We start from the raw sequence: 24,253 nt of genomic DNA, 5'->3' as shown, positions 1-24,253 counted from the left end.
GATGATTCATCCTTTCAAGATTATATAACATTCCATACATTCTTTTTTAGATGATGTAATCCTTTAAAGATAAAAAAATTCTATACTTGCCTTTGTGGATGGTGTCATCCTTTAAAGGTAAATACCATTCCACACTTGCCTTTGAAGGTGATGTCATTCTTTCAAGATATAATAACATTCCGTCCACTGCCCTTTAGAGATGATGCTGTCCCTTAAAGTCAAAAACCACTCCATAATTGCCTTTGAAGATGATGTCATCCTTTAAAGATTATATAACATTCTATACTTGCTTTTTTAGATGTTGTCATCCTTTAAAGTTAAAAAAAAACATTCCATACTTGCCTTTGTAGATGATGTCATCCTTTCAAGACTAAGTCATCAGTGATCTGGATCATCTCCTCTCCAGGTAAAGCAGTTCACCTGTGGTAAATGTGGTAAATGAAGAAAAGTTCTGATGATAACTGCAGCGCCACCTAGAGCTTTAACTGACTAACTTTCCTACAGTGTTGCTGATCAGTGTAACTGCAAACAACCGGATGGTCTCTGATAGATTTAGTGTCATAGAGGTTTTCAGTATCTTATAGTGTTGAATGTGCTTAAGGAAACACTGGAAAGCAGGTCTGCTCCTGATGAAATCTACTGTAGAGGTTCGAAATGTAGGCTCAGCTAGCAGCTACAGACCAGCAGACTGTCAGCACCCGTCTTCAAAGACCTGCGTAGGTCTGACTGTGGTCGGATCTGAACTTAATTATCATGTTTCATTCAGAAAAGAGGCTGTTCTCCTCAGAGCTGCAGCCTGTGTTTCTCATTCAGAGGATCTGAGTCATTTCCAGAAATCTCTGCAGCTGGTGTCGTATTTAACAAACGTCCTGCTTCAGCCTATGGTTTGGAGTATTTAACAAACATCCTGCTTCAGCCTATGGTTTGGAGTATTTAACTTCCTGCTTCAGCCTATGGTTTGGAGTATTTAACAAACGTCCCGCTTCAGCCTGTAGTGGAGTATTTAACAAACGTCCTGCTTCAGCCTGTAGTTTGGAGTATTTAACAAACGTCCCGCTTCAGCCTGTAGTGGAGTATTTAACAAACGTCCCGCTTCAGCCTGTAGTGGAGTATTTAACAAACGTCCTGCTTCAGCCTATGGTTTGGAGTAATTAACAAACGTCCTGCTTCAGCCTGTAGTTTGGAGTATTTAACAAACGTCCTGCTTCAGCCTATGGTTTGGAGTATTTAACAAACGTCCTGCTTCAGCCTATGGTTTGGAGTATTTAACAAACGTCCTGCTTCAGCCTATGGTTTGGAGTATTTAACAAACGTCCTGCTTCAGCCTGTAGTTTGGAGTATTTAACAAACGTCCTGCTTCAGCCTGTAGTTAGGAGTATTTAACAAACGTCCTGCTTCAGCCTGTAGTTCGGAGTATTTAACAAACGTCCTGCTTCAGCCTGTAGTTTGGAGTATTTAACAAACATCCTGCTTCAGCCTGTAGTTCGGAGTATTTAACAAACGTCCCGCTTCAGCCTGTAGTTTATATCATCTCTGCAGAGACAGGACAACAAGTCCATCAGCTCTGCAGGTAAGGCCCAGTCCACATGTGTGAAAACAGAGGTTTTTCTCTGTGCTTTGGCCTTTCATTCACATGCAAACAGCTTTTCAAGTCACTCTAAATACCACTTTTGTAAAACTCCGGACAGGATGAAGATCTGTTCGAAATTATGTTTCAGTTTATGTGCAAAAGTCTCTTAGCATCACACTGTGAACCTCTTCTCCTGTTTGTTGTCACTGCTTATGCATAACTCATATCTGTCTTCAAACCAAAACAAACAAGTTATAAAAAAGTTCTGCATACTTCATCTATCTGTCATTATAGAAACTCATTTATATCATCAATCTTTCCCTAGCCATCCTTTGTTGGCAGTCTGTGGAAAAGTGATGAGTCAGTTTCATCCTCTTTTTCCACAACATCCCCCGCTTCACCGACATTCCGTTCTCTGGCTCATCCTTTAAAGCTTCTTTAACATTCCAGCCTCTACCTTTAGAACATGATGTAATCTCTTAAAGTTTATATGACACTCCGTCGACTGCCTTTGAACATGATGTCATCCTTTAAAGTCAAAAACATTCCATACTTGCCTTTGAAGATGATGTCCTTCTTTAAAGTTTATAGGACATTCTGTCCACTGCCTTTGAAGATGATGTCATCCTTTAAGGTTAAATACCATTCCATACTTGCCTTTGAAGATGATGTCATTCTTTAAAGTTTATATGACATTCCATCCCCTGCCTTTGAAGATGATGTCATCCTTTAAGGTTAAATACCATTCCATACTTTCCTTTGAAGATGATGTCATCCTTTAAAGTTAAAAACCATTCCATACTTGCCTTTGAAGATGATGTCATCCTTTGAAGATTATAAAATTTTCCGTCCTCTGCCTTTGCAGATGATGTCAGAGGTCACTGCTGTTTTATACAAAACATCACAGATGCAAACTTTGCCCCTGATGTTTGTGCTGGTTTTGGATCAGACCTAACCTGGCATGCCAGATGGATTTGTTTCACACATCCATCTGGTTAACCTTCCATAGAAGGCATTTAGGAAAGGATAGAGCCTTTGAGTAACAACTTGTAGGTTGATTGGATAAACGTTCTGTCTGTCACATCTTTACGGGCCAATCAGAGCAACAAAACACGTAACGTAGCCGCGACCAAGGTGTGCCATAGCTGCATACTGTGAACCATGGCGACTATAGACATGTCAGTACACGACTTTTGTGGTTTTTGAAAAGAAAACAACTCACTGCTGTTCTTTGTTCTTCTTTAAATGAAGAAATGTCGCCAAGTTCTGATAAAACTGGCGCTTTAGCAGCATCCACACTAATGTCTTTCTCCATATTTGCACTGGCCTCTTGTTGCTGCTTGTTAACGTCACTGCTCCTCGTCACTGATTGGTCCTGTCACTTTCTAACCGGGCCCAAACCGGTTCAGATGGGAGCTTTAAAGATGGATACACCAGTGAGAAACAAGGAAACAGGCATATCCATCTGCTTTGCAAGGTTAGAAGAGGCCTGGTTCTGGTTGGTGGGACAACTTTGCAAATGACCTTGTCAATACAGAGGACCTGAGAGAAAACATGGAATCTGTCTAATCCATCTGCTTTGTAAGATTAAAGCTCAGCAACATCTAATTAATGACATTTCTTGAAGTGTAAAGCACATACACGTTTGTGCTTACAGGCCCAGATGCAGGTTTTAAACCCTAATCCAAATCAAAAACCTGCCTCCTAATGGCGTTCTCTCAGTTTTCAGAGACCTGGGCGTGTTGTCAGTACTTCTGCTCCATGTGAGGTTTCCTCAGCGCTGCAGCAGAGCGTCACACTCCTCCAGCTCAAACCGCGAGCTAACGAACCGACGCTCGTCTGCCTCGATGGGAAGTGACACGCCAGCTCCAGTTGGTGCCCTTCTTTGATCCTGAAAACACCTCCCCCCTCCTGCCTCCCCCCTCTTCACCCATCCCATGCCATTTCCAGCACCTCTGCGGGGTCATGCAGATTAACCCCTTGTTTCCCGCAGTGGGCTTTGGTTTGAAGTGAAATGGAGGGTGAAAGTGAGTTCCGCCTGAGAGTGTGGAGCGGAGGGGGCAGAAGCCTGGCCAACCAGCTGCATGCTGGGAAGTGTTTTTTAAAGGGTTTTGGGGGATTTAGAGGAGTTTTGGTGTTGGATAAGTTCAGTTGTAGAGAGTTAGAGCTGAGCAGCCGAGTGGTTTTAGGTGGACGGCGATGCTGAAGGGGGTTTGGAGCTTTTTGGGATGTAAGTATTTTCAAGATTCAACATCATCAGAGTCAGGCTTTGGAGGGAAAAGTACAGGACAATTGTCTGGTGGACAAATGTGTGGTTGTTGGTAGAGAGACATTTAACACCAGGCAGTAGCTCTAGTACAGGGGTGTCAAACTCAGTCACAGCAGGGGCCAGATTCTGACTTTGGGTCTAACCTTAGGACCGAACAGGGTCAAGATTTAACATGAAATGTCAACCTTGTCTAAAGGTTCAAAATCTGAGATGAAAAAGTCAAAAGGTAAAAACCTGACATTTACAGTCAAAATAATGTATTCAAAAGGCAAATATATGAGATAGAAAGTTGATTTTTGATTGTGAAAATATGAGAAAAAAAGTCAAAATCATGAGTTGAAAAGGTCAAATATGGGTTAAAATTTAAAATTGTGTTTTTAAAAGGTCAAAAAATTAGATAAAATTGCAAATCATGAGTTTCCAATGTCAAAAATGAGATAAAATTCTTAATCATTAGTTTTAAAAGTCAAAATAAGATATAAAAGTCAAAGTTAGGACTTAAAAATGTCAAAATGTGAGAAAAAAAAATATGAGTTTTGACAGTCAAAACTATTCAAAATTGTTGATCTAAAAGGTCAAAATAGAAGAGAAATAGTCAAAATTATGAGATAAAAAGGTCAAAATGTAAGAAAAAAGTAAAAATCATGAGTTTTAAAGGTCAAAATATGGAGATTATATTCAAAATCATGAGATTTGAAAGTCAAAATATTGTTCAAAATTAAACATTGTTGAGCTAAAAGGTCAAAATACAAGAGAAAAATTCCAAATTATGAGATGAAAAGCTCAAAATATGAGATACAATTCCATATCATGAGATTTGAAAGTCAAAATATTGTTCAAAATTAAACATTGTTGAGCTAAAAGGTCAAAATACAAGAGAAAAAGTCAAAATTATGCGATGAAAAAGTCAGAATAGGAGACAAAATTCAAAATAATGAGTTTTAATGGTGAAAATGTGAGATAAAATAAAAAATGATGAGTTTAAAAGATCAAACTTTTACTTCAAATTTGAAACTGTTACTCTCAAAGGTCAAAATACAAGACAAAAGGTGAAAACCATAACTTTGAGTCATAATTTTGAGATGCGACTTTGAAAATATGGAATGAAATGACATTTCTTTTCCACGTTCCTGACTTTTAATCAAACTATTTCTGCTCTTTATTATTTATAATCTTTATGACTCGTCTGGAGTATCAAATCATCGAGGTTAAGTTTACATTTTTGTACTGGAGGAAATCTGCAGACCTCATACTGGTGGGCCAGTTAGAATACAAATATGATCTGGTGGGCCGGGTATAACTGCACCACTGGCCGGATTTGGCCCCCGCGCCTTGAGTTTGACACCCCTGCTCTGGTATATTCTCATAAATATGGCTCCGTTTTCTCCCTCCTCCTGCAGGTTGTAGGAACACCAGAATCAGAAGATGTGGGTGGCTGCAGTCTGAATGGAATCACTAAGGCCTCCACATCCCTCCTGTCTGAGACTGTGAAAGAAGGCGACCCGGCTGATTCAACATGGCTGCCGTCGGCCTGCTGGTGCTGCTGCTGGTGGTGGCGCCCGTCTGCAGGGGGAGTCTGGTCGTGGTCAACTCTGGCGTGGAGGTCTCCAGAGGCGGGTCGGTGTTCGTCACAGAGAAGGAGCTGAAGATCAGCGTGGGCGCTGGCGTGGACTGTAAGGTGGAGGTGGTGATGAACGAACCCGTCACACAGAGGGTCGGCAGGCTGACTCCGCAGGTGAGGATGCACACCTGGAGGTAGAGATTTAAAGCAGTATGCTGTGAGCTGTCTGAAAAAAAACTGAAATATCACACTGACATCAGTATTCAGAGCCTCTGAACGACTCTGTAAATGTAGCTCAGGTTCCTCCATGTCTCTGCTGAGACACTACACCTTGACTGGAGTCCACCTGTGCTAAATCCACCTGATTCTAAAGGCTCACACCTCTCTGTAGAAGGCCTCACAGCTGACAATGATAGCAGAGCAGAAACCAAGGGTCAAAGGTCAGAGGAGACAGGATTGTTGACAGGCACAGATCTGGGGAAGGGTACAGAAACATTTCTGCTGCTCTGAAGGTTCCCAAGAGAACAGCGGCCTCGACCAACCAGGACTCTTCTAGAGCTGGTCACCATCGGGGGAGAAGGACCTTAGTGAGAGAGGAGACCAAGAACCTGATGGTCCCTCTGACTGACTGAAAATTCTAGAGTTCTCTGTTTACTCTCTGTCATGCTGGGGCACTGAGAGGAAGTTAATGAGAGACAAATGAATTTAAAGGACGACAGCATCAGGCTGAATCTAGTGGAAGAGGTCTGAAGACTTTCTGAAAGAGCTGTGAAGACAGGAAAAGTCTTTCAGGCATGGTGCCTTGTTCAAAAATGGGACACATTAGTGTTTTATAGATTTTTCTTGAGATTTGAAGGCTGAGATTGGGACGGTCTTGGTTAATTTGGGACATGTGGTCAGTGTTAGTGAGGTTTCTTGCCTGCAGACAGGGGTAAGGGTTAACAGCCTGCTGCTTTTTTCCAAGTGTTCTAAGAAATGTTGAGATGTGCACACTCTAGATCAGGGGTGTCAGACTCCGTCACAGCAGGGGCTGGATCCTGGATTCAGGTCTAACCTGAAGGCCTAACAGGGTCAACATTAAACCACAACTGTCAACCTCATCTTCACCAGTAATAGAATATGAAATAAACAGCACTGATGACAAATCATTTGGAAATTCAAAAAAGTAAAAAAGATAAGTTTAAAGGCTCAAATCTCAGATAAAAAATCTAATTTATTAGTTCGAAAAATCAGAACAGGATATAAAAAATAGAAAAATAATGTTTTTAAAGAGCAAATATATGAGGGAAAAGTTGAAATCATGAGTTTGAAAAGTCAAAATATAACTTTAAATTTTAAGTTGTGAGTCTGATAGGTCAAATATGGGATTAAAAAGCCAAAATTAGGAGTTGAAAATGTCAAAATATGAGCTAGAATTCAAAATGATGACTTAAAAAGTTAAAAAATATGACTTCAATTCAAAAGTGTAAAAGGTCAAAATATGATACAGAAAAAGTAAAAACTATTCATTCAAAATGTCAAAATATGAGATAAAAATTAAATTCAAGTTTTTAAAAGTTAAAATATGGGATTGGAAAGCCAAAGTAAGGAGTTGAAAAGGTCAAAATATGACTTAAAATATAAAATTGTGAATCTAAAAGATAAAAATGTGACATATGAAGTCCAAATTCTGAGTTGAAAAGGTCAAAGAATGAAATGAAAAGTCAGAATCATATGTTTGAGTCGTAATCTTCAGATGCAAAATTGAAAATATGAAATAAATCGCCTTGATTTTTTTTCCCCACATTTTGAGTTTTTATGAAATTTCTTTACTTTTTCAGATTTTTATGGTTTAACAAGGATATTTAAAATAATCAAGTTGAAGATGGAGGAAATCTGCAGACCTCATACTGGTGAACCAGTTATAACACAAATATGATAGGATCTTGCGGGCCGGATATATTCGTTCCACAGGCCGGATTTGGTCCCCGGGCCTTGTGTTTGACACCTGTGTTCCAGATGAAACTGATTTTATTTATCCTTAGCAACAACAATTGTTGTCTGCAGGTGTTTGACTGCAGCTTCCTGGAGGACGAGGTGAAATACGTCCACAGTGGGAGTCCTGTGCTGAACGAGGACACGGTGATGCTGAGAGTCTACAGGTCAGTTAGCATCGGCTAAGTCTTAGCATCCTCATTAGGTCTAGTCTTGATTTCTCTCTTACAGGCTGTAAACCTAAAAACAAAGATTTTTTTTTTTTACCTCGTTGTTATTTTCTGTCACAATCAAAAACAAAATCACTGCCAGGACACAAAAGGACGCCTTTTTAAGATGAATTGAGATGTTTTGACCCCTGATTTGGCAGGAGCACTCTCATCATACATGTAACCATTTTATTGTTAAATGGATCGACAGTTTAACATGGTGGAGAAGGCTCTGCTCAAAAGAAGCTGCCTGTGTTAGATAAGAGTTACATTTATGACAATTTATATTCTAAAAAAAAAATTTCCAGAGCACTTAATCCATAGCATGAATCTGAATCTGAGGGTGCAACAAGCTTTATGCTATAAAAGAGGAGGCTGGGGTGGAGGAGACTAAAGGAGGTAGACTCCTCATTGGGGTAGATGTCCTCCATCAACCAGCTCCAGCGCTGTGTGGAGATATGGACACATGAGCGGCAGTTAAACTGACCATTAGCGCTGTATTTGCCCAGGTTCACGTCCTCAGACACTCAGGTGGAGACGGTGGTCCTGCCGGTGCGGGTGGTGGACTCTGGGTCTGGTGTGGTGGAGCTGGGCAGCGCCCCGCTGGTGGTTCCTCAGTTCTACGGTTTATCAAACGCCATCGACAGCTCCGTCCTGAACATCTGGACCGCCGGTGACCTGATCTGTATCGTCAGGCTGATGGCGGCCGACAGCGGCGTCCCCGCTCTGGGTCAGCTGGTGAGAGAGGAAGACTCCACGCAGAGGAAGGGTACGTTACGTCACAATATCGCTTAAACATGCCACAGCTGAGTTTACATGGAATATATGTTTGCAAAGCTTAATTATTAAATCTTTGTATCATTTTTAAACACATGTGGCTTTTAAATCTGGAAAACAAGTTGCAAAGGCATCAGATCTTTCTGGGATCTCCAACAGCTCTCCAGTCCCTGTGCCCACTTCCTCTTGTTGCTTGTTGTTGTTTTTTTAGAAACCAAACAGAAACTCCACAAAATTTATTTACACATCAGTCCACTGCCATTTTCATTTCTAGCTACAAAAAGAATGGTACCTATGTGAAAAAGTCATCACCCCCCTTGTTAAATCGTGAACTAACTGTGATTAACCACATCTTTAGTAAAGCTGAGTTCAGTTTGACTCTCCACACCTGATTACTGCCAGACCTGCTGGATCCTAGAACCTGTCTGACAAAGAGAGGGAGCCTACAAGATCTCCAGTACATCATGGAACCATCTAAAGAAGACCAGACGAGAAACAAAGTCACTGACATCTATCAGTCTGAAAGGGTTACAGAGACATTTCTGAGGCTTTGGGACTCCAGACAACCACACTGAGAGCCATTACCTACAAGAGGGGAAAACTGTGAACAGTGGTGAACCTTCCCAGGAGTGGCCGGCCTACCAACATGACTCCAAGAGAACATGGATGACTCATCCAGGAGAAGAACCCAGAGCAACATCTAAAGACCTGCAGGCCTCACTGACTCATGAGGACATGAGTGACATCATGGGGGAGTTCCTAGGTCAAACCCACGGCTGACCAAGAAGAACACAAAGACTCGTCTCACATTTGACTAAAAACATCCTGATGATCCCCAAGACTTCTGGGAAAATATTCTGAAGACTGACCAGACAGAGGAGGAACTTTCAGGAACTGTAACCCTCAACAGTTTCACCCACTTTTAAAAATGTTAGCAACCCTGGCCAGCTATTCAGCATAAATGGAAAAAAGCCCATACTGATAAGGAAAAATCAAATATTCCTTACATTTCTGATGATTCATAAATGTTCTGTTCTGTTCCATCATTATCCTTTGATGAGATCATCCTTTGAAGCCCTCTATATATTATGGAGGATGACATCATCATCAAAGGATAACATAACATAGAAAGGATGACATCATCTTTAAAAGGTGACATCATCTTCAAAGGATGACATCATCATCATCAAAGGATGACATTCCCTCATACCAACAGTCAAACATGGTGGTGGTAGTGTGATGGTCTGGACCAGGACCTGGACCACTAGAACCATGAATTCTGCTCTCTAGCAGATAATTCTGAAGGAGAATGTCCGGTCATCAGTTCCTGACCTCAACATCAAGCACACTTGTGTTATGGAGCAGGACCATGATCCCAAACACACCAGCAAGTGCACCTCTGAATGGACTAAAGACTAAATGAAGGTTCTGGAGTGGTCTAGTCAAAGTCTGGACTTAGATCTGACTGAGATGCTGTGGCATGACCTTAAACAGGCCATTAATGCAGGAAAACCCTCCAATGTGGCTGAATGAAAACTATTCAACAGAGAAGAATGGGACAACATTCCTCCACAGTTATCAAAAACAACCAGTTATTAGGTTTAGTGGGCAGTGATTTTTTTCACACTGGAAGGTTTGGATGGATTTTCAAACCAAATAAATGAAATCATCACTAAAGAAACCTGATTATAATATTAACCTTAGGTTATCTTTTTTGAATATTAATATTAGTCTGATGATCGGAGACATCTGAGTCTTTTGTTTTGACTAGACTCTCAGAGAGCCTGAGTTTGTAATTGGACACAATAACAGGAAGTTGCCCCATCAAAATAAAGGCAGGAACACAAAATAATCTAAAAATCAAAGCGGATAGATGAGAAAAATAAACTTTGAAAGATTATTTCAGCAGTTACAGTGAAATTAAAAACTACTAAAACATGATAAATATATTCAAACTTAACGTCCCACAGCGATATTTTCTGTGTATTTATGCTGTTTTAATTGTGTTTTTGTCCTCTATTTATCCGTCTGACCGCCGTCTTCCTCCTCCAGGCAGAGAGACGGCGGCGATCTGCCCGGGGAACAAACCCTGTCTCCATCACACCAAAGAGGTTCGCTTTCTCAAAACCAGCTGTCAGGACTTTCTGAGCTCCGGTCTGAAGTACCAGCACCTCAGCCCGCCGTCACCTGAGATCGACTACATCCCCATCAGGGTGGAACTGAGGGAGAAGGCCACCAGGGCGCTGCTGGAGGTACGGGCAACATCCGGGAGTTAGTTTAGGAGAGATGACGGAAACTGGGATGGGAGCAGGAGTCAGAAAATGTAGATAAAAAGTCAGATGTGTGGAAGTTTTCCTGGTGATATTGGCTTCAGAAGCAATGGGAAGTTTATTGGCAGCCAGAAGGTGCCATCCCACGCTTATTTACTGCGTGGATGTGGAAGAGGAAGTTTTAATGGTTTTAAAGGCTTCAACTGTGTGAAACCTTTCTTTTCTTCCTTGTTAGCACATGAGCAGAGATCTGTCATCTCTAACACATATAATTGTTCCAGGGCGTCGCTCCTACGCCACATGTGGCAGTGAAGATGTTGCAGCATGTGTTGATTTCCAAGTGTGATATGACGTGTTACAACATACGTGTGCGTCCAAAAACAGGAACATTTGTAAAAGTTAAACCAGGGAGGACAAGCTCAACTTTTCTACTTCTCTTTTCCCAGGCCGAGTCGATATGGCTGCCGGTCCTGATCCAAGGTGCGATGCAGAACCAGCCGCCCCAAGCCGCCTTCATGGCCTCCTTCATTTTAGAGGTGGACCAGTTCATCCTGACCCCGCTCACCACCGCCGCCCTGGACGCCAAAGACCACGAGACGCCGCAGGAGAGGCTTGTCTTCAACGTGACCGTCCCACCTGCAGAGGGCTACATCACCCACCTGGACGACCACACCAAGCCCATCACCTCCTTCACCTGGGTGGACCTCCACGAGATGAAGGTGGCCTATCAGCCGCCCAACAGCAGCCAATCACAGCGCAGGAATTATGAGGTAAAGAAGGGGAGGTGGGGTTTGATTAAAAATTTTAAAAAGTCTTATAATGCTTTAACCACCGAATTTCTTTATTTTTTTGTACTAATAAAGTTTCAACCTCCAAAAAAGTTGGGACACTTTAAAAAACAGAAGTGAGTGATTGTGAAATCACATAAACGCATATTTGATTCACAATAGAACAAAAACAACATGAGACATTTTACCACATCTCAAAAAAGTAGGGACAGGACCATGTTTACCACTGTGTAGCATCCCCCCTTCTTTTAACAACAGTCTGTAAACATCTGGGAAGTGAGGAGAGCAGTTGATGGGAGAGGAATGTTGTCCCATTCTTGCCTGATGTAGAATTTTAGTGGCTCAACAGTCCTGGGTCTTCTTTGCTGGAATTTTTCTTTTGGTACTACACAAAGTGCCAATAATGGGTAGGAAGTGACCAAAACATGAGATAGAGGAGGAAAAAATGGTCCAAAAGTTGCAAAAGCATGGAAAAGATGAGTGAAATGTGACTAAAAATCAGCAAAAAAGTAAAATGGCCAAAAAAAAAAAAAAAAAAATGGGTGAAAAGTGGCATTTAATTGCTAAAGGTAGTTTAAATGGGCAAGAACTGGCAACAACGGGCAAAAAATCGCAAAAAGCAGGATAAAAGTGTGACAAAGTGACAAAAAGAAGTGTCAAAAAATGAGTTACAGGTGGCGAAAATCCCCAAAAAGTGGCAAAAATGTGGCAAAAAATAAGTGAAAAGACACTAAAATGGGCACAAATCAGCAGAAAGCTGTGGACAATGGGCAAAAATAGGTATTTAATTGCAAAGAGCAAGATAAAAGTTTCAAAAATTGGTAAAAGGTAACAAAAAGAAGTGGCAAAAATGGGCTTAAAGCGGCTATCACTGTGAGAAAAGTGGCACAAAAGGGCAGAAAGTGACAAAATTGGGGGGGGGGCTAAAAATGAGTTACAGGTGGCAAAAATGTGGCAAAAATGAGTGAAAAGTGACTAAAATGGGCACAAATCAGCAGAAAGGGTGGAAAATTGGCAAAAAGAGGCATTAAATTGCTAAATGCAGGATAAAAGTGTCAAAAATCGGTAAAGAGTGACAAAAAGAAATGGCAAAAATGGAATTAAAGTGTCTAACACTGTGAGAAAATTGGCACAAAAGGGCAGAAAGTGACAAAAATGGGTGAGAAGTGGCTAAAAATGAGTTACAGGTGGCAAAAATGGTCAAAATGTGGCAAAAATGTGACAAAAAATGGGTGAAAAATGACTAAAATGGGCACAAATCAGCAGAATAAAAGATGGGAAAATGGGCAACTACTTTTTTGACTCATGCATGAAATTCAAATTGAGCAAATTTTTTCATTAAATGATAAAATGTCTCAGTTTTAACATCTGATATATTTATTTACTATTGTGAACCAAATTTGGTTTATGAGATCTGACAATCTTCTGTTTTTGTTTACATCTTACAAAATGTCCCAACTTTATTGAAACTAGGGCTGTATTTTAAAACTACAAAGACCACTCTCACCACCTCTGTGACACACATTGACAGCATCATAAGCAAACACAATACGCAGCTAAATAATAACAAACATACAGGTAGAGGTGTGCAGGTAGGTCGACTGCTACATCACCCAGTCTGGAGCTGCTGTTCTGTTGCTGTATCTCGTAGGAGTTTGAGCTGATTACTTGTTTTGCTTCATTTAAAGTACTTCCTCTGTTGTTGCCTTATAGATGGAGTTCCAGGCGATAGACAGCTCCTTTATGACCAGTCCACCCATCATGGTCCACATCTCCATCAGGGCGACTGAGACCAACGCACCCAGAGTCTCCTGGAACATGGGTATGGAAATACTCAGCTGCTACATGTTTGCATGGATCTCTTCGTCCTCCAGAATAACCTGATGAAATCTAACATCTGACCTCTGTGTCAGGCTTGGACCTGCTGGAGGGTCAGTCCAGACCGATCACGTGGGGGGAGCTACAGATAGTCGACAACGACAACATCAACGCCGTGTTCCTGGTGGCCGTGGACGGACCTCTCCATGGACGTCTCAGTGTCAGAGGTGAGCTCAGGTGTCACTTTTCGGGGCGGTTCAGACTGATAACACCCGGTATCTTTGTTTTAGGTTCTGGTTCTGAATAAGTGCTGATTAGCACTGACTTACATCGTTCCTGTGTTACTGAGAATTTGATGTTTTGGGCAAAAAAATCTTGAGTTTCTAAACTACTTCAGCTCCTTCTGCTATGCTGAAAATGTGAGTTTAAAAAACAAAAACAGCTGGATAGAAGCAAAACAACATGACAGATTACCTCTGCACATTCCTGATTAGATGCAGCTCAATGAACAACAGGTGGTGACTCATGGGGAAAAGGCAGCAAAATATGGGCAAGAGGTGGAATAAATGGACCAAAAGCAGAAAACACGCTTCATAAATGAGCAAAAAGCAGAAAAAATATGAATGGGCAAAGAGTGGCAAAAAAGTGTCAAAAATGAACAATAAGTGGTGACACATTGGGAAAAGGCTGCAAAAAATAGGCAAAAAGCAGAAAACACGCTTCATAAATGGGCAAAAAAACGGCCAAAAAGTGGCAACAATGAACACTAAGTGGTGACACATGGGGAAAGGGCTGCCAAATATGGGCTAGAGGTGACAAAAATGGGCAAAAAAGCAGCAAAAATACTTCATAATGGGCAACAAGCAGAAAAAATGGCATAAATGTGCAAAAAATGTCTAAAAAATGTGGTAACAATAAACATTTAGTGGTGACCCATGGGAAAAGGCTGCAAAAATGAAAATGGGCAAAAACAGCAAACAGTGGTATAATTGGAGATAATGGGGGGAACTGCAAATATTAGCTTGAAGTGGCACAAAGCAGGAAAAAAGTTGCAAAAATTGGATAAAGTGGTAAAAAAAATTACCAAAAGTGTCAAAAATAGGTGGAAAAAGAGCAGAAACAGTATAAAAGTGTAAAAACGTCGCCTGGTCTGATGCGTCTGGATTTCAGCTGAGACATTCAGAAGGTAGGGTCAGAATTTGAAAGCATGGATCCATCCTGCCATGCATCAATGGTTCAGGCTGGGGATGGTGTAAGGGTGTGGAGGATATTTTCTTGGCACACTTTGGACCCCTGAGTACCACCTGAGTCTGGTCTAAACCCCACAGCCTAACAGAGTACTGCTGACCATGTCCATCCCGTTATGACCACAGTGTACCTTCTTCTGATGGTAATGCAAGCTCAAATCATCTCAAACATGACAGTGAGTCCACTGTACTCCAGTGCCCTCCACCATCACCAGATCTCAGTCCAGTAGAGCAGCTTTGGGATGATGGAACAGGAGGCTCATATCATGACTGTGCAGACGACGAATTTGCAGCTACTGTGTGATGCTGTCATGTCAATATGGACCAAAATCTGTCAGGAGGTTTCCAACACCCTGTTGAAGCTATGCCATGAAGAATTAAGGCAGTTCTGAAGGCAAAAGAGGGTCCAACCTGCAAGGTGTACCTAATAAAGTGGCCGGAGAATGTATCTACAACAGTGATACTCAACGTGTGGCTCTTTTGTGATTATTTCTGGCTCTTTTATGTCTAAATTTAAAGTATAATTCCCCCAGAAAACCTTAAAAAACGGAAACATTGAGCTCAGAAATTATCCATTGCAATTTTTTCCCACACTTAAACAGCAGGCTTTAGTTATCAACCTTTATTTCTTGTCTGTATATTTCCACTGCCCTTATTTGCAATTTTTTGCACTTTTTACCCTGTTTGCCCTTTACCTTGCTTTTCACAAATTGCATATTTTCCCTTTTTTGCCACCTTTTGCCCATTTGAGGTGCCTCTTGCCATTACATGTCACTTTATCCCATCCCCCCCCACCTTTTTGCTGCTTTTTGCCAATTTTTGTCACTTTTCACTCATTTCCCCCACCTTTTTGCCAATTTTACTTATTTTCCACCCATTTTCCCCCACCTTTTTGCTGCTTTTGGCCAATTTTAGTCACTTTTTTCTCATTTCCCCCACCTTTTTGCCAATTGTAGTCACTTTTCACTCATTTTGCCCCAACTTTTTGCTGCTTTGTGCCAATTTTAGTCATTTTCCACTCATTTCCCCCTCCTTTTTGCTGCTTTTTGCCAATTTTAGTCATTTTCCACTCATTTTCCCCCACCTTTTTGCTGCTTTTTGCCAATTTTAGTCATTTTCCACTCATTTTCCCCCTCCTTTTTGCTGCTTTTTGCCAATTTTAGTAATTTTTCCACTCATTTTCCACCCAACTTTTTCCCAATGTTAGTTATTTTCCACTCATTTTCCCCCACCTTTTTGCTGCTTTTTGCCAATTTTAGTAATTTTTCCACTCATTTTCCACCCAACTTTTTCCCAATGTTAGTTATTTTCCACTCATTTTCCCCCACCTTTTTGCTGCTTTTTGCCAATTTTAGTAATTTTTCCACTCATTTTCCACCCAACTTTTTCCCAATGTTAGTTATTTTCCACTCATTTTCCCCCACCTTTTTGCTGCGTTTTGCCAGTTTTAGTTACTTTTCACTCATTTTTCTGTTACGACCGCTGTATCTATTTTCTTTAATGTGGTTGTGCCTGGAGCATGTGTGAGACAACTATCTGGTCAATTAGGTGCGCCATCGCCGGTTGATGATTGGCTGATCTGGGTGCAGCTGGTAGGCCGCTGAGGAGCTCGTCTTCGATTAAAGGAGGAGAAGTGACATCACCACGGCGCAGGGGGAAAACCCATCTCATTCATCTTTCAACGGGCCGCAGCATCATCGTAGCCAAACTCCATAGATTGATGACTTAAATAGTCTTTAAGTAATACGGTAAGGTAGGGGTGAAATTTATTAGCTTATCTTTGTGTAGTAGTTAACCAGGGAGATTGATCTATGTTGTTAGTGGTTTAATTTAAACGTCTCCCCCTTCCTTCGCTCTCTTAATTTCACCCTGAGGTATCCAGAGTCCTTTCTTATTGTGAACCTTTTTGAATTTGTGAAAATAAATTATAATTTTGTTAAAAACCTTGAACTTAAGTTGTTGTGGCAATTTGAGAGATGAGTGATTTGGGTCATCTTCATGTTGTGTCCTGGCCACCCCTAGACGGGGCATAACATCCCCCACCTTTTTGCTGCTTTTTGCCAATTTGAGTCACTTTTCACTCTTTTTTTTTTTTTTTTTTTTTTTTTTGCTGTTTTCTTTTTTTTATTAACCATTATTGCCACTTGTAAGTAATTTTTTGTCATGTCTTACCCATTTCCGCCACTTTTTCTCCACATTTTTTGTCATTTTTCAGTTTTTGCCGTTTTCTGCCTATTTTACCCCAGTTCACTCATTTTTGGCCACTTTTTTGCAGCTTTTTCTCCCATTTTGCCAGCTTTAACTTATTTTTATTGCCACTTTTCACCACTTAGATTGTGACTCTTGTTAAGGTATTGTTCAACAATTTGGTTGAGCAGCGTTGAGTAACACTGATCTACAATAACGCTTGTGATGCAGCTGGATGCTTACAGGAGTGCAAACTAAAACAGCTGGAGCGTCTCCAGCCTCAGAGGGTGAAATATGAGCACTGCTATAAGAAAGGGAGGGACAGAAGGAGAGAGAGTTAGAGGAATGGATCAGACCTCATGTGGCAGACAGGATAAAGACCTGCAGAGTTTGTTAGTTTTTAATCCTGTGGTTCTGATTATTACCTCCACCGAGGAGGTTATGTGATCGGGAGGGTTTGTTTGTTTGTTAGCAACATAACTCAAAAAGTTGTGGATGGATTTTGATGAAATTTTCGGGAAATGTCAGAAATGGCATAAGGAAGAACTGATTAGATTTTGGGAGTGATCCGGATCACCGTCTGGATCCAGGAATGTTTTAAAGGATTCTGTACTATTAGGAGATAGGGCTAATGGCGGAGGTCTGCGCTGTTACCACTTTACACCAAGAGATGGCGGACATGAGTAACTTCAATCCCAGCAGCATTTTTGGGTGTGTTTCTATTCAAAGTTTTGGAGTTTATAGAGTTTGAAAGACACACGCCCGGTCAAGGAGACGAGTCGAAGTGTAACAGAGAGAAAGACAGCGAACTTTAGTGAGAATACTCACAATGCTGGGAGGAATAGAGGAATATTCACCCTCTGCCATGACTTCCAGTCGTCCAGTGAGACCATGGGTGAGACTGTCAGTGCATCTGTTGGCACCAGCGGGCAATGCTTCCACCATGACAGTCCACCCGTAGTGAAACCAATGCTTAACCTCAACATGTTTCCACCCCACCAGGGAGGGAGTAATCGGCGAATGCTGTGGGGTGTTCAAAACAGCATGAATAGTGATGGAGATCGGGAATGACAAACACTGCGGAGGTAGAGACGTGGTAGAAGCCGTGGGAGAAAAAGCACAGCCAATGGTGGTGGAGACCGCCTGGTGATGTCAGAATATGCAAATTAGATGACTGAACTTACTCCAGTCACAAAGTCTGGGTCATACTGAAGATTTTTTAAAGGATTCTTCACTATTGGGAGATAGGGCTGATGGCAGAGGTCTGTGAGTGCTTTTCTAGTTCAGCATGCAGAGCTGATAAATGCTCTAAAACCCAGCATCTTTTCCTCAGTGAGGCTTTGGGTCCCATCATGGAGACTGTGCAGGGATTTAACAGCAGCCATGATGATCTAGTTCCCATCATTCTGTGGATCACATACGGCCTGAATCATGAGTGATGCGGACTGATCTTGAGTCTTTTAAAAGTATGTTGGCTTCCCGTCTTGTTTTCCAACTCTCCATAATTTCCATATTTATTGCAGAATGACTGATGAGGAAATAAAAACCCGTTATCATCAGCTAGTTTGCCTTCAAACGCTCCGCCATGCTTTCACTTTACGCTCCTTTAATCCGTGCTGGTATTCAGTCACACGCCGCCCTGGGATTTCCCAGAGAACGTGGTCTGGCCTTTTCCGCCCTTTTTCCTCCATGTGTCGCCGTCCGCCTGGGACCGCGGTGTGGCTGGGGAAGCATATGTCTAGTGGCCCTGCATGTGTTTCCTAATCAGGTGTAAAATGGGGCCGCGGCCACCTCGCCAGGGGCCGTGGCAGCAGCGGAGGCTGCCGCTGCCGCCTCCCTCTCTCCGTCCACGTCTGTCCCTTCCAGCCCAGAGCGCCGGGAGAGTCGGCCTCTTTGTCTCGGACGCCGAGCGGGGACTAGCAGATTGGAGGGACTTATGCCATTTCATGCCGTCTTGCACAGGGAGCAGATGCACTGTCCCCAAACAGGTTTTCATGCTACCAGCTCGGAGGGGGCAGCGAGGGGGGAGGAGGAGGTGGCAGGAGAGCGCGGGCCCCGAGGGGTTCAGGCAGGAGTTAACCTTTCATGGCTGCTTTAGACGTATGGAGAGGAGGGCTGTTTTATCTGTTCCTTTGGCTCGTTTCAGCTCGTCTGTGCCGTTAAGAGCTGAATTTTTAACACACTGCCTTTAAATCAGTTTTTTATAAAAGACTTTAATCCTGACCTGCAGAAGCCCCTCACTGTGGGCTTCACTGAGGAAATCTGTGTTTACTCGTTTTAATGCTCTTGGTTAAGGGCAAACTTAGTGAAGGTCCTCTCGTCCTAATGAAGGGTGTTTTTATGTTAGCCGTGATTATTTTGTACCGTGTCCAAGCAGGATTTCTCCCGCTGCCCTCTCTTCTGCTGGTCTGCTTTCACATCAGTCACATCGCTCTGTTCCTAAGCGCTAGCTGATGTTCTCTGTCTGGTACAGCAGGTGGCAGTATGCATGCTGTTGGCAAGGCCAACATAAGGGGGGGTGAAGGGGAGAGTTTTCAGGGGCCCATGGAGGTCAGTAAAACCGTGGTTCATTGTAAAGGAAGTGGAAAATATGGGGCTGCAAAAAGAAGCAAAATACCACGCAGAGATGGGCAGAGAGGCCTAAATGAGCAAATGTGGCAAAAAAAAAAAAGGAAAAGGGAAAAGCAGCAAAAACTGACAAAAAGGAGAGATGGGGGAAAGTGCAAATCTGTATGATCAAACAGTGTAAAAAGAAAAAAAACAAAAAAAGAGCAATGGGCAATAACGGGATAAAAGTGGCAAAAAATCCCCCAAAGGGTCAAAAATATGTGGACAAGTACAAAAATTGAAAAAAGTGGCAAAAATCAGTAAAAAAAAAATGGCAAAAAAAGTGGCATGGAAAAGTGGGGGAACATTTAAAAAGTGCAAAAACTCAATCAAAGTGAACAAAAATCCCAAAAAGTGGCGAAGAAAAGGGGGAGAAAAGGGCAAAAATGGGATAAAAGTGATCATAAAAAGGGTGAAAAATGTAATAAAGTGATAAAACTGTGTTGGGAGTGTTGAGAGTGTCATTTTCCTGCTTTTCCACATATCTCTACACAGTGTCAGTATCAAACCCAGAGATGGACGAGAGCCCCAGAAATGTTCTGCTGAAATATCTCAGGCGCCCCCTAGTGGCTGGCTGCGATATAGAGACTGACTTCACTGTTAGAGCCAGACATTAACGCACATTTGAAATAAATAATGAAAAGTATTCACCCAAAATGTGATAATTGTTTAGATCATCTGATTGACAGAGAGCTCGACAGGCAGACGTTTCTGTCAACCAGGATGCTAGCTGACAGGAAGTCGCGCTCAGTGGGCCGCCCATTTTTTGCCTCTTCTTTTTGCCACTTTTAGCCCATTTTTGCCTCTTCTTTTTGCCACTTTTAGCCCATTTTTGCCTCTTCTTTTTGCCACTTTTAGCCCATTTTTGCCTCTTCTTTTTGCCTCTTTAAGCCCATTTTTGACACTTTTTCCTGCTTTCTACATTTTCTTGCCCCCCTTTGCCACTTCTCATTTAATCATTTTGCTGTTAAAAGCCACTTTTTGCCCATTTTTCCCACCTTTTTTCTAATTTTTGCCCATTTTAGCCAATTTTCACACATTTAATGCCATGTTTTTGCCACTTTTAGACCATTTTTGCCACCTTTAACTTATTTTAATTCCCCCTTTAACCTCTTAGATTGTGGCTTGTGCAAATATATTTTTCAACAGTCTGGTTCTTTGGTTGAGTAACACCGTTTTAGACAGTATTGTTTTGTAATGATTGCTTTGTTTATCATGGCACTTTTCACCCATTTAAGCTGCCTTTTGCCATCAAATACCACTGTTTTCTCACCGTTTTTTGCCACCTGTAAAAAATTTTCTTGTCACTTTGCCCTTTTTTTCTCCTCATTTTTCCCCCTTTTCACCAATTTCTGCTGCTTTTTGGCCATTTTTTTCCACCCTTGACGTATTTTTGTTGCCGCTTTAACCCTCCTTTGCCACCGTTCACCACCTAGATTGTGTCTCCTGTAAATGTATTTTCCTACAGTTCGTGTCTTTGGTTGAGCAGGGTTGAGTAACACTGCTCTAGAGTTTTCAGTTCTCTTATTCATTCATACGTGTTGTTTTTCTGTCAGTGCCGTCCTCTCACTGTGTTTGTTGGAGCAGAGCAGAGGCAGATCTCTCTCTCATCCTTCCTCTCCCCTCTCTCTTCTGTTTACTCCTTTTTCCCACATCCACACAGACCAACGCCGTGTTTGTGGTGGCCGTACAGTAGTTGGATGGTTGTAGAAACTTTTGTCCCACTGGGCAGATTTCCACCGCGTTGGGCAGCAGCACCTGCTCCGCCATCGTTTTATCTGGTCTGTTTGGAGTCGTGTTTGTGTGTCGCTCGTGCAGAGAGGGAACAAAGCTGACAAAAGTTTGGCTCCGCTCTCCCTCACACAGACGTAGGAGGCCTGTAGCGGCTCCTCTGCTGGAGTCAAGCGTCTCTGAGGAGAGCGCCGCTGACCCTCCGCGCTGCGACTCGGGGGCGACGAGCTGCAGCGTGGGGACAGTCACCGCAGGCTCCGTCCAACGCCTTCAGCCAAATGGAAGGCTGCCTGTCCCTCTGGCACACAGTCGTCCCATCCCATCGCTCCCTTTATGGGCCTGTTGCCCAACGCCACCTTTGGGCCCAATTACCAAGTTGTTTCCATCAGTTGGACCGGTTTCCGGTTTCCCTCGGTAAAGTTGCTAATGAGGTTCGGGCTCGCGACCGCTCGTCTCTCAATCTGTCTGCTGACCTTGCCCTTCTGTCGCTCTGGCAACGCGCAGGGAGACAGGAAGCCCCCGTCCTGGCAACCGGGCGGCCACCGGGAAGGACGCCACGTTTTACCCCACCGGTGTTCACAGCACAAACCCGAGCCAACGCCACGCCGAGGTGCCTCCAGGCGCTAAGAGAAACTTGTTATTTCCAAGTGACAATGGGAGAGAGGGAAAAAAGGCGTGCACGTGTCGGAGACGGTAATTGAATCAAAGTGCGAAGCTTTGGCTGGAAACAGAACCGACTCCTCTGACAACAACACATGTCCGCCGGTAGGCCGCCATCATGTGAGGCGGCGCTGTTAGTGTTAGCATGATGTAGAGAGTGATGAAGGGCAGCCAGCAGCTGAGCGCCGACAGATGGACACGAGCGGCGTTTCATTAATGTAGGACAGAGAAGTTTGTCATGTTGGTCCAACTCCGCTCACTCGCTCACTCACTCCGTGTTTATATGGAGAAGTAATCGCCATTTATTCAGGTTAAAGCTTTATTTAAAAGATGATTCAATAACAAAACAAGGTGTAAATGTTCAGAGGTCAGAATGCAAATATTTCTGCTTGTAATGGTTTAAATCTGCAGATAAAATCCTGTTCCTCTGCTCCTAAACCAGGGCTTTTCAACCTTTTCAGCCCACGACCCCCAGATAAAGGTGCCAGGGACCCCACGGTACTGAAGGTGGCTGAACACAGCCATGCACATGTGCAGTGCAGACAGGGCCGCCCATAAGGGGGGACAAAGGGGGCCAGCAAAACCACGGTCCATTGTAAAATTAAGCTGTGGTATTTTATATTTAACCTGAATAATAATCACTCTTATCAAAGCAACAAATATAATTTTTATTCATTTGTGTTTTAAGTAGTCCTCTTAAAAATCTAAATGCCTTTTCTTAAAAACAGAATTAAAATGGGTTAATAATGGAAAAACAAAAAAAATAAGGTGGTGAAATTGGATTTTAAAAGTAGCAAAAAAGGTTTGAGGTGTAAAAAAAATGTAGACAGTGGGAAAAAAAATCACCAAAATTGGCCAAAACGGGCGTATGAAGTGGTAAAAGAGGATTAAAAAGTGTCTGAAATGGATTTAAAGTGGCAAAAATGGTGGAAATTTGCTTAAATAGGATGAAAAATTGCTATAAACAGGCATAGAAGGGTTTACTGAAGCAGAAATTGGCTGAAATGGGTTAAACTGGCAAAAACGGTCATATCAAACAGTGAAATGTGGTTAAAAAGGACATAAAAAGTGGTAAAGAGGGGTTAATAGTGGCAATCATGGGTCAGCAGAGCCAACAATAGGCAGAAAGGGGCAAGAATTGGTTTAGAAGGGGCAAAAACAGGCAGAAAAAAAGTGGTGGAAGGGCTTTAAAACTGACAAAGATGGGTTTGAGTGGCAAAAATGTGCCAAAATTTGTTGGAAAAGTGTTGAAAATGGGTTAAAATTTGGCAAGATTGGTGTAAAGTGGCAACAGTGTAATTTAAAAACTATATTTAGTTTCTTTAAGGCATCTGGAGACCCCCCTCTCAGTGCCTCGCACCCCCAAGTGGGTCCAGACCCCAAAGTTGAGAACCAGTGTCCTACACCAACACATGAGAGCTGACAGGATGAGGTTTGAATATTAGATTTATAAAATTCTGATTATTTATTCAGAATAAAATTATTTTTAAAAATCCAGGACCACCCGCAGGGTTTTAGAGAGTCTGAGGTCTGGAAACATACGGGGTTTAGGGACATGCTTTTCCAAACTTTAATGAATTCCTTGATCCAGATATGTGAATTTAAGGGTAAATATTAAATCAGGGGTGTCAGACTCACAGTAGGGACTGAAATCTAAATTCAGGTCTAACCTGAGGGGCTAACAGGGTCCAGATTTAACCAAAAACTGTCAACCGTGTTTTCACAGGTAATGAATTATAGGGAAAATTAAACAGTGATGATAAAGGATTTTAGGATTTCTAAAAAAATAAAAAATAAAAAACAAAAGTCAAAATGATTAAATATCACAGCATCAATGTTATTGTGTGTCCATGTCAAATAAATAAATGAATGAGTTTAAAGGCTCAAAATCTGAGATTAAAAGTCAATTTTATAAGTCCTAATGGTCAAAATAACGTTTTAAAAAGGCAAATATATGAGTTAGAGAGTTAAAATCACAAGTTTAAAGGTCAAGATATGAGATAAAATACAAAATCAAGAGTTTAAAAGGTCAAAATAGAAAATAAAATTTGAAATTGTGACTCTTAAATGTCAAAATATGAGATAAAATTCTAGATCAAGAGTTTAAAAAGTGAAAATATGGGATTAAAAGTCAAAGTTAGGAGTTTTAAATGTCACAATATGAGAGGAAAAGTCAAAATGATGAATCTAAAAGGTCAAAATATAAAATAAAAAGTAAAATTCCTAAGTTTAAGTCATAATCTTGCAAAATGCAAAATGAAAATATGAAATGAAAACACAAACTAATTTCATCCCCTCATTCCTGACTTTTTATCTAACTATTTCTACTTTCTACTTTTTCAGATTTTTATGACTTAACAAGGATTTTTTTTAATCTTCAAAGTTAAATTTACATTTTTATACTGGAGTGAATCTGCAGACCTCATTCTGCTGAGCCAGTTCTAATCAAGATATGAAATGATCTCAAGGGCCGGGTAAAACTGCGCCGTGGGCCACATTTGGCCCCTGGGCCTTAAGTTTGACACCCACGTATTAGATAAATAAAAATTAAAATGTTATTAAGCAGCAACCCATGAATTATCTTT

At 41.8% G+C, this 24,253-nt stretch overlaps 1 protein-coding gene across 3 annotated transcripts in view; it reads left to right on the top strand.

The window, feature by feature from the left end:
• The window catches only part of frem1b (Fras1 related extracellular matrix 1b), a 77,608-nt gene that overhangs the window by 2,297 nt on the left and 51,058 nt on the right, over positions 1-24,253 (top strand). For 2 of the 3 annotated variants that reach the window (XM_041790536.1, XM_041790539.1), the window contains exons 2-8: positions 5,240-5,574; positions 7,447-7,541; positions 8,093-8,352; positions 10,413-10,612; positions 11,077-11,400; positions 13,132-13,240; positions 13,332-13,463. In XM_041790536.1, coding sequence (XP_041646470.1) covers positions 5,356-5,574; positions 7,447-7,541; positions 8,093-8,352; positions 10,413-10,612; positions 11,077-11,400; positions 13,132-13,240; positions 13,332-13,463 — 1,339 coding nt within the window. In that variant the 5' untranslated portion in view covers positions 5,240-5,355. Of the gene's footprint in view, positions 1-350; positions 407-5,239; positions 5,575-7,446; positions 7,542-8,092; positions 8,353-10,412; positions 10,613-11,076; positions 11,401-13,131; positions 13,241-13,331; positions 13,464-24,253 lie in introns of all 3 variants that reach the window. The other variant, XM_041790537.1, reaches the window with a different exon arrangement.

The sequence above is a fragment of the Cheilinus undulatus genome, linkage group 7 (genome assembly GCF_018320785.1).
Source record: "Cheilinus undulatus linkage group 7, ASM1832078v1, whole genome shotgun sequence".
Lineage (NCBI taxonomy): Eukaryota > Metazoa > Chordata > Actinopteri > Labriformes > Labridae > Cheilinus > Cheilinus undulatus.
Note: the sequence above shows the minus strand (reverse complement) of the source record. Positions and strands in the feature narration are given on the sequence as shown.